Source organism: Cryptotermes secundus, unplaced genomic scaffold (genome assembly GCF_002891405.2).
Source record: "Cryptotermes secundus unplaced genomic scaffold, Csec_1.0 scaffold948, whole genome shotgun sequence".
Classification (NCBI taxonomy): domain Eukaryota; kingdom Metazoa; phylum Arthropoda; class Insecta; order Blattodea; family Kalotermitidae; genus Cryptotermes; species Cryptotermes secundus.
The window spans coordinates 223,700-238,824 of record NW_019727110.1 but is presented as its reverse complement, the minus strand read 5'-3'; the positions used below and the strand labels follow the sequence as shown (position 1 = coordinate 238,824).

Sequence of the window (15,125 nt, the reverse complement as noted above, 5' to 3'; positions counted from 1 at the left end):
GTTCCTGTTGGAGAAGAGGTTGGCTGGACCCCATAACCGGTCTGTACGACCGGGAGAAAACAAAATACTTGACCCTATCTGGGCTAGAGCTCCGACCACTCAGTCTTCCAGCCCATAGACAGTCGGTATACCGACTACGCTATCCTAGCTAAAAACAATAATAATACAATTCTTTATAGACATACATGCTGTTCCTAAAATAGGAAGGTAAATAAAATCCAATTTTTTGACAATGGAACATTAATATAATTATTTTTTTGACATCCGTTGTCTTGATTTAATTTAAAACAATGTTTCAGTTACTGAACTGTTTCCGTCCTGTGTGAAAATTCTACTTGGTTGAGCCCAATCGATGGAGCTAGTCGTCGTCTCCGAAGATAAGACCCAAATTAGTAGGATTTTAACCTGAGGATAGACGCAGAATCCAGTCTCCGAAACGTTGTTTTAAATAAAGACAGGACGATGGATAGTATACGAAAGGTAAATAATTATATCACGATAGGAAGAACAAGAAGAGGAAGAGAAAGATGAATAAATATGAGAGGAGGATGGCGTTTACCTTACCATCAGTTCCAGCACGTCGTCTCTCACGTTGCGATGGTGGTTGCATATCGCATAGGCGGAGGAGTGCGAGAATATGACGGGAGCCACCGACACGTTAATGGCGTCGATCATGACATTGTGAGAGACGTGGGACAGGTCCACCATCATGCCCAGCCGGTTCATCTCCTTCACCATGGTCTGCAAACACACAGACATGAATCTCTGGGTGTGAAACTTGGGTCTTTCACTCAAATCAAAGGGAAGGGANCAGTCTATGTAAGTTTTGAGGTTTTCACGGCGATGACTATGAAGAAAGTCGTCTTCTGGGTTTTGGCGCCGTGTATTCTTTGTTTTGGCCGACGTTTCGGAGGAACGTCAGCCAAAACGAAGAATACACGGGGCCAAAACCCAGAAGACGACTTTCTTCATAGTCATCGCCGTGAAAACCTCAAAACTTACATAGACTGAGGGTGTTTGAGAACAGGGTGTTGAGGAGAATATTTGGACTGAAGAGAGATGAAGTGACAGGAGGTTGGAGAAAATGCATAATTAGGAGCGTCATAACTAGTACTGTTCTCCAAGTATAATTACAAAGGTCGGATAAAAAGTAGTGGCAACACCTCTATAATTCTGAAATGACTTTATTACCTGAGGTAACCAAACCGACATTCCTTCAAGAGAAAAAAATTCCAGGATTTTTTTCTTTTTTCTGCCCTGAAGATGGAGGCGACACGTTCCTCCGAAACATCGGTTTATACTATATCTACACGGCGCCACATCCCAGAAGACGGCATTCTTCAAGGAAATATTTATCACTCGTATTCATTGAAATGTGTTCCGTAACTCGTTTCCTAGCAATGGAACTACAAGGCACAATATCATATAAGTAGGACTATGAGAATCAGAAAGTTCAATGAAATTATATAAATGTACAATCGCATCAACTAAATTCTCAGTTAGTATGAGACAAGCGACATTCTTTAACACATTTTTATGCCGGCTGGCGACTCTGTCACAACTAACTCATTGTTCCAACTGTCGACTCTCAACTTAACTCAACTCAGCTCAACTAGGCAACTCTCACTAACTCTCCTGCTCATCACATCTTATACGGACAGCACAGAAAACACATATCCTCTATTGCTGTTTCCAACTGATGCTGTGAAAACATACTTGTATGCGAAGCCGTTACTCAGTAACGGCTGCTGTATAGTTGCTTATCTCACGGTCGTTGCCAAGCAACGGGTCTCCCAATGCCACAATATATAAAATTGCAAGAGTAAATTCATCATTTACATCCAGGTATTTCCCTACCCACGTAGATTTAAACGTTTATAATTTATGTTCTTTTCTCAAAATAAGAGGCCACGTTTTACAGCCATTCATAACAGTACATTTATGATATACTGTACTGATATAAGATTGATCGCTTACTTTTCCATAGTCAGTGAGGCCATTGTGTTCTGCAGGTGTTCCAGAATTTATGTCGTCCGCCGGTGAAGCATCGCCCCTAAAACAGTCATAATGCCCACATTAAGTTTGCAGCGTCTTGTCACATCACCATGCATGTTAAGTTAGGATTTCTTCGAAACATTCACGCAATTCCTATGCATTGCTTGCTCGACATTCGTGAAGTTATCGCGGTACTAGACTGCCGTGCTTGTCCGTATCTTCGACAGCATACTCCAACCTACAGACCGCTGAAGTATTTCAGGGAAGTTTCGTATGAAGGTTATAAACTCGTGTTTGTAAAATACGTTTAATTTGGGCCCATAGCTTCATAATACGCTGAAATCGAAATTCGTCAGGTTTCTAAAAAAAATCGTAGTACGAATATTTTGGTTCAGAAACACAAGAAGTTTCCCTATGTGCTCTGCGCGGTTATACGCAAAGCCTTGAATATGTTTGTTAAACATACGGAAACACTCTTAAGACAAATAATACGGAACAAACGACATATATTTTGTTAAGTATTTTGTAATTAATGTGTCACGAATCATCTATGGTCTAGTGGTCAGAGTTCTTGGATACAGATCCAGAGATTCCGGGTTCGATTCCCGACGCTACCAGAATTTTCTGACAAGTAGTGTGTCTGAAACGGGGTCCACTCAGCCTCGTAATGTTAATTGAGGAGCTATATCAAAGAAATTACGGCTCAGGTCTAGAAAACCGAAATTATGGGCCGTGGTGATCCGTTGCTCTGACCACGTGACACCCTCTATCCGCAAAAGTTGGCCCTAACTTCACCGATAAGAGGCGGTCGCTCGGTCGGTATAGTTAGCTTGGGGACTACAGGNTTGAACCAATCGACCTGCTTACATTGGTTTCATTTGATAGTTGCTACATGTTTCGGTCCGCATTTAGGACCACCTTCAGGCAGTGTCATCAAATATGTCTCTTGTTGTTGAACTGTCCTAGTATGGATCCATATTTGTGCTACTCATCACAATCATATAACACGTGCAGCCGTCACGAAGTTGCAAGAACCTTCTAATTCTAATATTTTCAAAATTTAGTGTTATTTAAAATTCCCCTGTCGTTGAATGTAAAATTTTATGTCCATGATTTATTCTGAACGTCTTACAGTGCATACATTTATTCACCTTACTCTTCTCTCTTGCACTACATGTTACATTGCATGCAATGAAGTAGTTCGACGTACATAGAAAAGCACCTGAAGATGGCACTTTAGTGCCGAAACATGTAGTGCAAGAGAGAAGAGTAAGGTGAATAAATGTATGCACTGTAAGACGGTCAGAATAAATCATAGACATGAATCAGTGCAACAGGACGCTAAAATATAACATTAAAATTTTATGTATATTTTTATTTTTATTGTCGCATTGACGGCCAAATCCACCTATCACGATACACAAGAGGATATAAGCATCGAAGATAGGACTTAAAAGATTATGCCAAGGCCTACTTTACCAATTAAATATTCGTCAGCCATAAATCTAGGGAACTGTCTAATATTTGCAATATTTGAATTACTTACTAGGCGGTGTCAGAAATTTATCCACCCGACACCCCATATTCCTATTGTACCAGCCCCAGATGATAGGTGAGGGTGATTGTGGAGCAATTGGTGTGATGAAGATTGGCAGGGAAACCGAAGTACTCGGAGAAATCCTAGCCCAATACCATTTTGTCTACCACAAATCCCACATGAAGTGAGCCGGGCTCGAACCCGGGCCGCCGCTGTGGGAAGCCAGCGACTAACCGCCTGAGCGAAGCGGCCTCCATAGTCTAGAGGTAACGTTCCCACCTCATGACTCGTAGTACGCGGGTTCAAATACCCGGCGGAGGTCGTCGAATTTTTAAGGGCGGAAAATTTCAGGGAACAAGTCCTCTGGGAGGGACTTTAAGCCGTGGGTCCCGTGTCGTAGCTTTACGGCACGTAAAAGAACCTCATATCTCCAAAGGAGGTCACTGAGCCAAATTAACGGACGTTTCCCGCCCAACAGCAGTCTCTAATACCTCTGGTAGAGGGGGGAAGCATTATAGATACCTCTCAGCTAGTAGAGACGATCTCGCTGGCTGGGCGGGACTGATGGTAAGCACCAGTACCGGTAGGATATAGAGACTGGTAGAAATCACAGAGGGAAGCACAATGGACCAATACAGGTCTCCGTGCATGGGGAAACCCACCCTCTCCAATAACTAACTAACTAAATAACTAACCGCCTGAGCTATGGCGCGGCCCCGTACCCCAGAAGGAAACATAGGTACGGTGTCGACTATGAGTATACTCGCATAATCACCATGGCAACTAAATCTGTTCTGAAGGAGACAAAAGCGACGTAAAAAATGTGATTATTATTTGGGTTGCTTTTCAAACGGTGCTCTCTGTATTATAACACTTAACTGACAGATTTTAGTGAAATTAGGTATGAATGTCATTCTACTGGAAGTCATTTTATTTGACACCATTCAACACGCTGTATTCAGTAACATTAAAAATGTAGAGACAAGCTTAGTGCTACTAAATGCTTGAAATTTAAGTAATTAAGTATATTGCATTTCTTTTATGTTTTTCTGATTGACTGGTTGTCATTTTGTAGAATCTGAGGTTCTCACAGTGGAGATTATGAAGAGTTCTCTCTTCTGGGATTTGTTAGACGTTTCGAATATCGGTTCATTTTCAACGGACTATTCGGCGTTATATCCAAGGAAATGGAACTCTTTGATTATTATTTAATTCAAGGTTGCTCTTCCAACTGCAGATGATAGGGTAGGAAATATATCATAAGTAGTGAGTGTAGAGGTGGTCGTGGCCTATTTCGAGAGAATGTCACTGTATTCTTACACTCATATAACTCTTCTGCAAATTGTTGCTAGGAATGACGTCATCATGAAAATAAAATGGAAACCACAGCCTTAGTTACATCAAGAAAAATTGTAATGGTTGCCGATACACCGCGTAGTTAATTAACATAAACTTAGTACCAGTACTACTCACCAGGGAGTGTTGCACGAATGCGTCAGAGTGACGTAGCGAGCGCCAAGTTCATACATGAGCCTCAGCATCGCCAGTCGATTATCGAGTGAATGACCGCCTTCTACAGCTACGAAACTGGCAATTTTACCGCTATTGAAGGCTTCCCATATATCTGGAAGAAAGTGAGACTGAGAACGGAAGAAAGAAAGGAAGAAGAAAGAACGAAAGAAAGAGGGAGAGAAAGCGTTGTGGCATGTCTGCCGAACGCCAGAATTATGAAGCCAACAGAAATATCCGTTGCTCGCGAACGGCTCTGCAAACACCCGTTGCTAGGCAATGGTCGCAACAGACTTGCACGCAATAATAGAATAGCTGTTGGAAGCAGTGTTCTTTGTGCTGTCCGTGCGGAGGCTGTATAACGAGTGCTGAGTATGCCACAAAGTATCGTCCTATGTCCCACGTTGTACTATATATACACACTTCAGACACCTGGTACTCCACCTAGGTCCCTCTTCTGATGACACTTATATACGTATGCGACAGACTTCACAGAGGTTATGTTCTAAGAAAGCTGCAGCGAGGTCTCAGTGTTATCATCTTCCAGTCAAAGGGGATGCTGCATAAGAACTATGACCGCAAGCGTTCATTTACGAAAAGAAACAGATGGTCGTGATTCTCGAGGGGCTTGACATCAAGACGAACTGATTGGCAGTAAACTTCCCATTGTAAAATAATACTAACTCTGATTATGACTTTTAAAACATGATCATGAGTCCCGCGGGATTTGGATCCGAGAAAGACTAAACTGGCGAGCCAGCAGCAATTATAACCGACAGACCTTTCCTCTCGTTAGAGAGGACACCCCACATCAGCAAACCCTCAATTATCTGACAGTAATAAAAATCTGGTCTTGGGCCCCAGATGGGTGCTTGACACTAAGACTGGCCGACTGACCGTCGGTCGTAACATAATTTTAACTTGAGCCCGCAGTTAGAAGAGTAAAAGTTTAGCGCGATTTTGCCTCCAGTCTGCGAGGTCATGATCCCGGAAGCAGGGAAACGTCCACTGTTGGAGACGTTACCAAGCAGAACATTGAAGAACGTGTAAAGTATAATCACGAGTTGGGTGTCAAATCGGATTACTAATCTAAACCCTGACAATAGTCACTGTATCTCGTGACATTATTTACCTTCAGCCGAGGTTGCGTAGTGTAGATCGTCTGGATACTCGCGAACAAGGCGCTTGATGACGTCTATTTGCTCCAGCGTTTGTTCTACAGCATCCTTGAACTGAGAACTGCAGCCCACGAAAGCTACCCAGAACTGCAAGAGAAGCGATCTAAATACATGTGCTCAGGACGGAAATAAACTTAACATAAATCAACATTAACCGCATTTAAAAAAAATTGGCCACATACAAGTTATATAACTGTCATTTCATGTACAAGCATATAACCACATAACCACATTTCGCATTGATACTTGGTGTGCGGTCTTTCTTACCAAGCTGATGCTATCAGTGACATGTTGAAATTATGGGATATTAAGTGATCCTTGTGCCTGTCACGGTAGCCGAGCGGTCTAAGGCATGTACTGTCTTCGCTCACTTGGAAACAGGGATCGTGGGTTCGAATCCCACTCAGGGCATGGATATTTAGTTTGTGTGTGTGGGTTTTTCTGTGTTTGTGTACAGGTAGAGGCCTTGCGACGAGCTGATCACCCGCCCAAGGAGTCCTACCGAATGTGTAAGATCTAGAAAAACCGAAGTGAACGGAGAAGTTCATGGATGTAGGACTAGGCCCACTGGAGTTGTAGTGCCAAAGAAAGAAAGTGATCCTTGTACCCTTAATTCCAATAATTAAAACAGAGACGAAACACAAGTTTCAAGATGCTCTTCTAAAGGGGCATCTCCCCCCGAGAAAACGACAACAGCTGGAAATAGAGGGAATATCGGTGGCAGACCCACCTATTGGCAGAATCAGTGCTGTCTGCCACCATCAAGTGAAACTCTTCATCAAAGCGTTTTGTTACAAAAATCCCACGTACTTCTGTGTGAGTTTATTGCTTAGAGGGACATTAGGCAATTAATAGAAATTTTGGAAATAGAGAAAGAGATAACTTGTTCTCAGGCGCAAGTGAAATTGAAGAAGAAAACAAACAAAGAAAAAACTCCGTGGTTTTAGTCCGCAAGCGAACTATACCGACCCAGCGACCGCCGCTTGTAGGCGAAGCTAGTGCCAATATTAGAGTCAATTTTACCGACCACACAACATATTTTTATTATTATTACACTACATGTTTCGACCTCAAGAGGTCATCCTCAGGTGTACGAACACAGCTGTATAATTACACGCAATCACCTTCGTTTTTCCCCTTATTNTAATAATAATAATAATAATAATAATACTAAAAATAAAAATATGTTGTGTGGTCGGTAAAATTGACTCTAATATTGATTAAATACACAACAGGATGCAAGAAACAATTGAAGTTAATGCCAACTTTAGCGGATAGAGGGTGACGCATGGCCAGAGAAACGAATCCCCACGGCCGTTAATTTCGGTTTTCTAGACCGGAGCCGCTGCTTCCTTTAAAATAGCTCCTCAGTTACCCTCACAAGGCTGAGCGGACCCCGTTCCAGAGCAACTACTTCTCAGAAGATCTGGTAGCTAGAGAAAATAATTTTGGAACTTTCTGTGAAGTCGAAACAGGCATCAGCACAGTGCATGATGAGAAGCCACAGCAGAAATAGAGAAATGAGAATTACTAAAGAAATGCCCTAATACTTAAAAGGGAACAATTAGTAACTAGTTAGTTATAAGAGGCTGTGCTTCGAAGAGCTGAGAATTACTTACCTGGCTAAGACATTTTTATCATTTTCATAAAATTATATGTATTATTACCGAGTTCAAAAAATCCTGACACTGGATCGTATCTTGAGGACGTTAAATCCAGGACATATTTTTACATTCTGTTTTTCTAAGATTCCATATTAATATTACGCTAGTATTCTAATTTGCGCCCGTGTCCCCCAAGTGGCATTTTCTCCTCAGGCTCTCATATAAAAAATTTTGCATGCATTTTCGCTTTACTCTATGTATACTACGAGTCACGCCCATTTGACCCCTATGATTTAACTGTCAAAGTAATATAAATCGAAGGGTAAATATTAAGATAATCTTTATTATCGGAGTTCATGGAGGTAGGCCTAGGCCCACTGGGGCTGTAGTGCCAAGGAAAAAAAAAATCTTTATTATATAATTTTCCCTTTCTACAGACTGCATATTGCAGATTGAATGGTTCCAGAACATATACCGTGCAGAGCTCCAGACTCCCATATGAAGACAAATGTGCATATCCTAATAATGCTAAGAAATATAAAATAAATATACAATGAAAGAAAAATACGCTTCTATTTACTCAGATTTCTGGGTCAATAAGAGAGATGCATACCAACAAACTTATTGTATAGCTTAGAGCTGAAATACCAATAAATTTGACCTTTAATTGTGCGAAGCAAAATCTTGTGTTGACAAATACGAGGAAGAGTCGATGAAAAGGTCACAAATGGATGTAAAATGTAAAATATGTAATATTCCAACAAGGACAAAACATTTATTTCTCGACGTATCCTCCGCCAACATTGACACACTTGTTCCGTCACATTACCGCGTCGAGAATCGCAGCATAGAAGTCTTTTGACTCTTGTCTCAGCCATTTCCGCACCTGGTAGGACATCATCTTCGGCTTTCGAACCCCCTTGAGAGAACTTTCCGACACAGTCGTGAACTGCTCTAAGCGCCAAAAACTTCCCATCGTAAACAGGAAATATTTCTTCATTAATATCCTTTACATTGATTCCCTTTCCCCACAAGAACGCACAACAACGATGCTCTTCAGTATTATACGCTTCAAACACTGCAGCCATGTTGACTACTGAAACCAGCCCCTGAACATGCGCATGCGCGTCTGCTACCCAGACTGGCATGAAGCTGGAATGCGCAGCTATCTAGTGATAAATATATAAAACCTATTACTTCCATTACGGCTGTGTTACTTCCATTTGTGGTCTATTTACTGACTCCTTCTGGTACCTACAGTTTATCTGAAGACCTGAGTTCCCACTCATTCTGTTCATAACCGAATGTTAAGTCTAACATCAAGTGAGAATTTGTCTCTTATGATTTCACTGGTAACGGTTGTAGACAAATATCAAAGGCATATAAACAGACCTGAGCCCCTACTCGTCCTGCACGCAGTCTCGGCAGGTCTGTGAATGATGAAGCCACTTCACTCCAGTAAGCGTCGGACGACAAATTAGCCGAGAAGTTGAAGTTGGCCAGTTGATTCTTGAGATGGGATCTCAGGTTGTACGGTAGGTCATTGTGGCTGTAAAGTCAAACGATCAGCTTCAAGATTAACCCTTTCTAAGCCTCTTAACAGGATATGCCACTTAATATCATCTTTCACTTGTGCTTAAAATATTCTTACTTGTATCACGATTGACCTTCAGGTAGATATATAGTTACACCCATTGGTTTTCACCGTGTAGTAAAATGCGTTCTGTCTCTGATTTTATTACAATAATGGCGAATATTCCGCTTGACACATTGCCTAGGAACAAGGCTGTAGAATGCTGGCGAAACTAACTGTAGGACAAACGTCATTGTGAACGAGAATGAATGACGTCGCAGATAAACATTAACATTTCATTAACATTTCATTAAAGTTCAAATAAAGTAAGCCGATCACGGTGGCTGCACCGTCTAAGACATGAACCGTCTTCGCTTGTTCGAACACTAAGATCGTGGGTTCGAATCCCACTGAAGACATGGATGCCTGTATATGTATTTATTCCGTGTTTGATTTGTTCTTTGTGTAGACAGCGGCCTTGCGACGGGCTGATCTCCCGTCCATGGAGTCCTTCTGACTGTGTACAGGATTAAGAAACTGAAATAGCGGCCAAGGCCAAACAAAAGTCTGCAGAGCCATAGACAGACAGATAGGTAGATAGATAGGTAGGTAGGTAGATAGAACTATCTCTGTGCTTGAGCGTCACTATTAGAATATGTATAGGAGTTGTGTTGATACAGGTCATCGCATTTCTTAATGCCGCTGAGCCCGGGGGTCAGTGGTCAGAGGTCGGTTCATTGACTGCAAAGATCCCAGTTTACTCACGGTACAGAAGGCTGCGTAGATCATGCAACTGATTTGGGCGTTGTGGAGAAGACAGGAATCCAGCAGCGGACATCCAGCGCTCAGCCGGTTACTTTGTTAATTGTGTCATCGAATTCTTTCTTATCTTTGTAGATAAAAATTTATCAATATCTTTAAGTTGGAAATGAACACCATTTTTCTTAGAGAGGACAGAAATAAATGCTCCTGATATTGAGAAAATGTGTACTACTTACATTTTACGGAGAGGGAACATGGGGTTTGTGTCGTTTGAAATGTTTTAAGACAGAAGGGCGAATAGCACGATCGTCTTACTACTTCAACATCTGATAACGAATATGGAATAAAAACTCGTGAATTCTTGAGAAATGGTTGCCAATTCACGTTCCGAAAGAAGACAGAAGAAAGTAAACGAACACAGAAACAAGAGTTATTTTGAGCGAGGAATGTAACACAAAGAGGGGCTGTGACAGAAGGTACCCAAAACTCTGGACGTAAATAAGAATGTGGATGAAAGAAATTCACTTGGATCTACAACAAAAATTTTTTGAACATCCGAACTTTGGAAGAAACGCAGAGGCTGTCAGCGAGACCTGTGCCACACACTGCGATCTAGAAAAAGAATCTATTTAAGTTTAAGGTCTTTCATTCTGGTCCGTCACACTAACCAATTAACAATCAAGTTCCTTCCGTCAAATGTGACACTTTTTTAAGTTTTCCACCTCGTCAGCACCTGCCTTACATGTTTCGGCTCACCACGGAGCCATCATCAGAGGCATTTATAGTAGAAAAAGAAATCACCAACACACAAAACTTCACTTTGTCCAAGATAGCCACGTTCCAGTTAATTAAAATAATTACAAATAGTTAAAATTACCCAGAATGTCGGTTCACTAAAAGTTTTTCACACACCACAGTAGCTTCCTTATTTGATTCGTCGTTAATTCTGTAAAATTATGTTTCGTTATTTGAAGTAAGAATTCTTAAAATCCCTAGAATTCTTTCCCGCTTGGCCCAATCTTTTTGCTTCGGGATGTTGTTGACGTGTGTTGTCTGTCGGTAGTTGATGTTGCTTGTCTGTGTGTTGTGATGCTTGTGTGCTTCTTTTTTCTACTATAAATGCCTCTGATGATGGCTCCGTGGTGAGCCGAAACATGTAAGGCAGGTGCTGACGAGGTGGAAAACTTAAAAAAGTGTCACATTTGACGGAAGGAACTTGATTGTTAATTGGTTAGTGTGACGGACCAGAATGAAAGACCTTAAACTTATTTAAGCTAGTCAAGCTAAACTGGTGAATCGATACATTAATACGAAAAGGAAACTACTAACAACCAACGCTCACATATGGTTTAATCGGACCTGCCAGAACAAAAACATTACACCAAGGTATGCCAACCTAAAACTAAAAGGCTCTAATAACGCAATAAAATTAATCGACATTCTGGGTAATTTTAACTATTTGTAATTATTTTAATTAACTGGAACGTGGCTATCTTGGACAAAGTGAAGTTTTGTGTGTTGGTGATTTCTTTTTCTACTATAAATGCCTCTGATGATGGCTCCGTGGTGAGCCGAAACATGTAAGGCAGGTGCTGACGAGGTGGAAAACTTAAAAAAGTGTCACATTTGACGGAAGGAACTTGATTGTTAATCTATTTAAGTGTTCAGACCGCGGCCATAGCTCAAACTGTTAGTCGTTGGTTTCCCACCGCGAAGGCCCGGGTTCGAGCCCGAGTATGGTCAAGTGGGTTTTGTGGTGGACAAAGTGGCGCTGGGGCACGTTTTCTCCGAATACTTCGGTTTCTCTTCCCAATCTTCATTCCAGCAATTGCTCCACAGTCACCATCATCTATCATCTGGGGCTGGTACAGTAGGCCAGTAGTGGCCTCAGTACCAAGTGGACTCAGTCTCACCCCACTAAGAATAATAATAAAAAATAATGTAAACGTCCAAAGAAAAATCAGAATATCCGATACAGAAAACGAGAAGGGATATCACGACATATAATCACGCACAAACAAAAAACAAAAATTCCTCGGTTTCAGTCTGCAATCGAACTATACCGACCGAGTGACCGCCGCTTGTCGGCGAAGTTAGTGCCAAATTTAACGGATAGAGGATGTCGCATGGCCAGCGCAACGGATCTCCAAGGCCCTTAATTTCGGTTTTCTAGACTGGAGCCGCTATTTCCTTGAAATAGTTCCTCAGTTTTCGTCACGAGGTTGAGTGGACCCCGTTCCAGTCTCACTATCTCTCAGAAAATCTGGTAACGCCGGGAATCGAACCCGGACCTATGGATCTGTAGCCAGGAACTCTGACCACTGACCACAAAGGCAGTCATAATCACCTCACCAGGACTATGCCCTCAGACTGACAAGTGTATTTTTCACCAAGATAGTCCATCTTGCAGCACTGAAGATAAAATTATTTTTGACATAAGAAGAAATACCACTCTTGAAACGTCTTGTGTACTCCGCTGATTTGGTCCTGTATGACTGTTTAGTATTCTATAAAATAAAAATATCCCCTTTGAAAGTGTCTAATTTCGAATAACTCGAAGCGATTGAGAGCTCTGAGGGGACAGTACTCAATTAACTTTCGGAAAATATCCTTCCGGAAGGTTACGAAGCGTGGCAGAGAAGTTAGAACACGTCTGGAAAGCCAAAAGTGACAGTACTTCGAAGGTAAATTGCACTCACTAAATTTTAGTGACAGTATATTTTTTTCTTTTAGAATCATTACCTTATTTTGTTATCCTTCTATATTTATCTGTTCTTTTACAGCCCCTCAAGGATCCGAAGTAAATTTCCATTCCATAGAAGGATATGCAGGTTTTCGTATCCTCTTAGGGAACAAGGGTAGAAATGCGTGTATTAGACGGCAGAGTCAAGCGTTAGTAATTGTTTAACATGGAACTGCACTGGTTTGCCACTGAATCTGAATTAAACCACGCGAAATGAATCGATTCTTTTGGATATTAGCTCTGTCACAGATCATGGAACATCTGTTACTGGAAGTACTGTAGTACTGTACAAATCGATAATTCAAAATGTTGGAGAACAGGAACTGAATTATCGGATAATCAACAGAATACATCGGAATACCAAAGTATCTGATGTTATGGAACGAGAAATTTCATCTGTGAGACATCAAAAGCACATTTATGAAATTTATTCTCAAGAGAATATTTCAGTGGACTATCTGCTTTCTACTGTTAATTTAATTTCGCATTGCACCAAAATAACGTGTTAATCTACATTTCTAAAGCAAGACAACACAAAGGAGGAGAGAATTTTTTGGGTGGGGGGAGTAGTAGAAAAGAGTGGGAATGCACAAAGAAAAGGTCTACTGCATAGAAATAAGTAAGTCACGAAATAAAGAGGACCAAGCATGGAAGAAATGGAACAAATGAAAACATAAATAAATGAAAAAGTAAAGAAAAATTAAAATATGGAAAAAGAAATAAAAAAAGACTAACACAAAAAAATAAACGAAAAAGGAATGATAGAGAATATATGGTAAAAGTTAAAGTTGTCCCTGTGTTCAACGAATTTAAGCAATACGTCATTCAGGCGTATGGGGTGTTGCATGTATGGATCCACATATTCTTGACCTCGACATTAGCTTGAGGTGAGTGGTCAGCTTCACGCCCCTGCCGCTTTACCCTCGAGGAAAGAGCCCCCTACCCATTGGATAGGAGGGTGGGTGGACCCCAGAGCAGGTCTGGACGATTTGGAGAAGAGAAAATTCTTGACTCTACTGGGACTCGAACTCTGACCCCTCAATCGTCCAGTCGCTACACCGACTGCGCTACCCCGGCTCGGAAAAGTAAAGGAAGAAAATGAAAAAGGTAGATAAATATAAATAAGCGGTGGTAACTTCTTCAAGGTTGTATTCAGGCATTTCCTGGAGAGATAGTAACGAAATCAACGAAGAGTAGTAATAGATATTATAGGTCGCCGGGCCAGGCTTCAAACCCATGATATCTTGAATGTGAAGCAAGAGTTCCCATTTTTTAATCTCTGTTTATTTATTTTCCTTTATTTATGACCTTCTTTATCGATCACATTTTGCTTTTATTATTTATTCATTCTTTTGATTTTCTTTTCTCTGTATTCTTATGAATCCTTAGAAAATTTCTCATCCAGAGAAAGACACTGACCTATAGGATTGTGTATCCTCTCACGAAACAGGGTAGCAATGCGAATTATTATGCGGCACGCATTGTCCCCAAGTGCTTTAATATCCAACCACATCACTTTTGCCAGCATATACTATCTGAAACCACACATATGCAGCACATGCTAAACCTTGACCTTTAAGTCTGACCCTGCAATTAGCTAGCGACAGAGTAAGGAAGTTAGCACTGTTCAACCGTGACAATCAGTTAGGATTTAGTAGCCTGGGCATTAAAGGGTTAAACGTATAAATGACACATATTCACAATTTTGAGATCCACGTGTGTAGTTCCCAGCTGACTCACCCGTCAATGAGAGGCACTTTGTAGAGAACGTCAGATCCACGTGCGGATCGCTTGATAGAGAAGCCTGCTGTCCCTCTGGCGGCCAGCATCAAGATCAGCACAACAGCTGCAGTCATACGGCAAGATTATAAGCACAGCCGGAGTGACGGTGACCCTGCAATGTAACTACCGTACCTACTTATAACGAGATACTTTAACTGGGCGCCAGAGCTGTTGCGTTCTTGCGCAAAATCTGGCTACATTCCAATAAGCTATGCTTTCGTTATTAGTCTTATTGGGGACACGTGGTAGCGTAGTTGGTTGAGACACTATGCTACAAACCGGAATATTGCGGGTTCGGTTCCCGATGAGGTCACTGGATTTTTAAATTGACCTAATAATCCTTCCAGCCTCTCTATGCCTCTGCGGTCGACTCAGCCTCTAACAGAAATGAATACCAATAATCTTCCTGGTGGGTAAAGGGTGGCCGGCGCGTAAGGCTGAG

At 41.4% G+C, this 15,125-nt stretch overlaps 1 protein-coding gene across 1 annotated transcript in view; it reads right to left on the bottom strand.

The window, feature by feature from the left end:
* The window catches only part of LOC111864510 (dipeptidase 1), a 31,805-nt gene that overhangs the window by 10,965 nt on the left and 5,715 nt on the right, over positions 1–15,125 (bottom strand). The window contains exons 3-8 of the mRNA XM_023851804.2: positions 14,642–14,747; positions 9,216–9,372; positions 6,174–6,306; positions 5,006–5,156; positions 1,978–2,053; positions 565–741 (exon numbers count right to left, since the gene is read on the bottom strand). Of these exons, the coding sequence (XP_023707572.1) occupies positions 565–741; positions 1,978–2,053; positions 5,006–5,156; positions 6,174–6,306; positions 9,216–9,372; positions 14,642–14,747 (800 nt within the window). The remainder of the gene's footprint in view (positions 1–564; positions 742–1,977; positions 2,054–5,005; positions 5,157–6,173; positions 6,307–9,215; positions 9,373–14,641; positions 14,748–15,125) is intronic.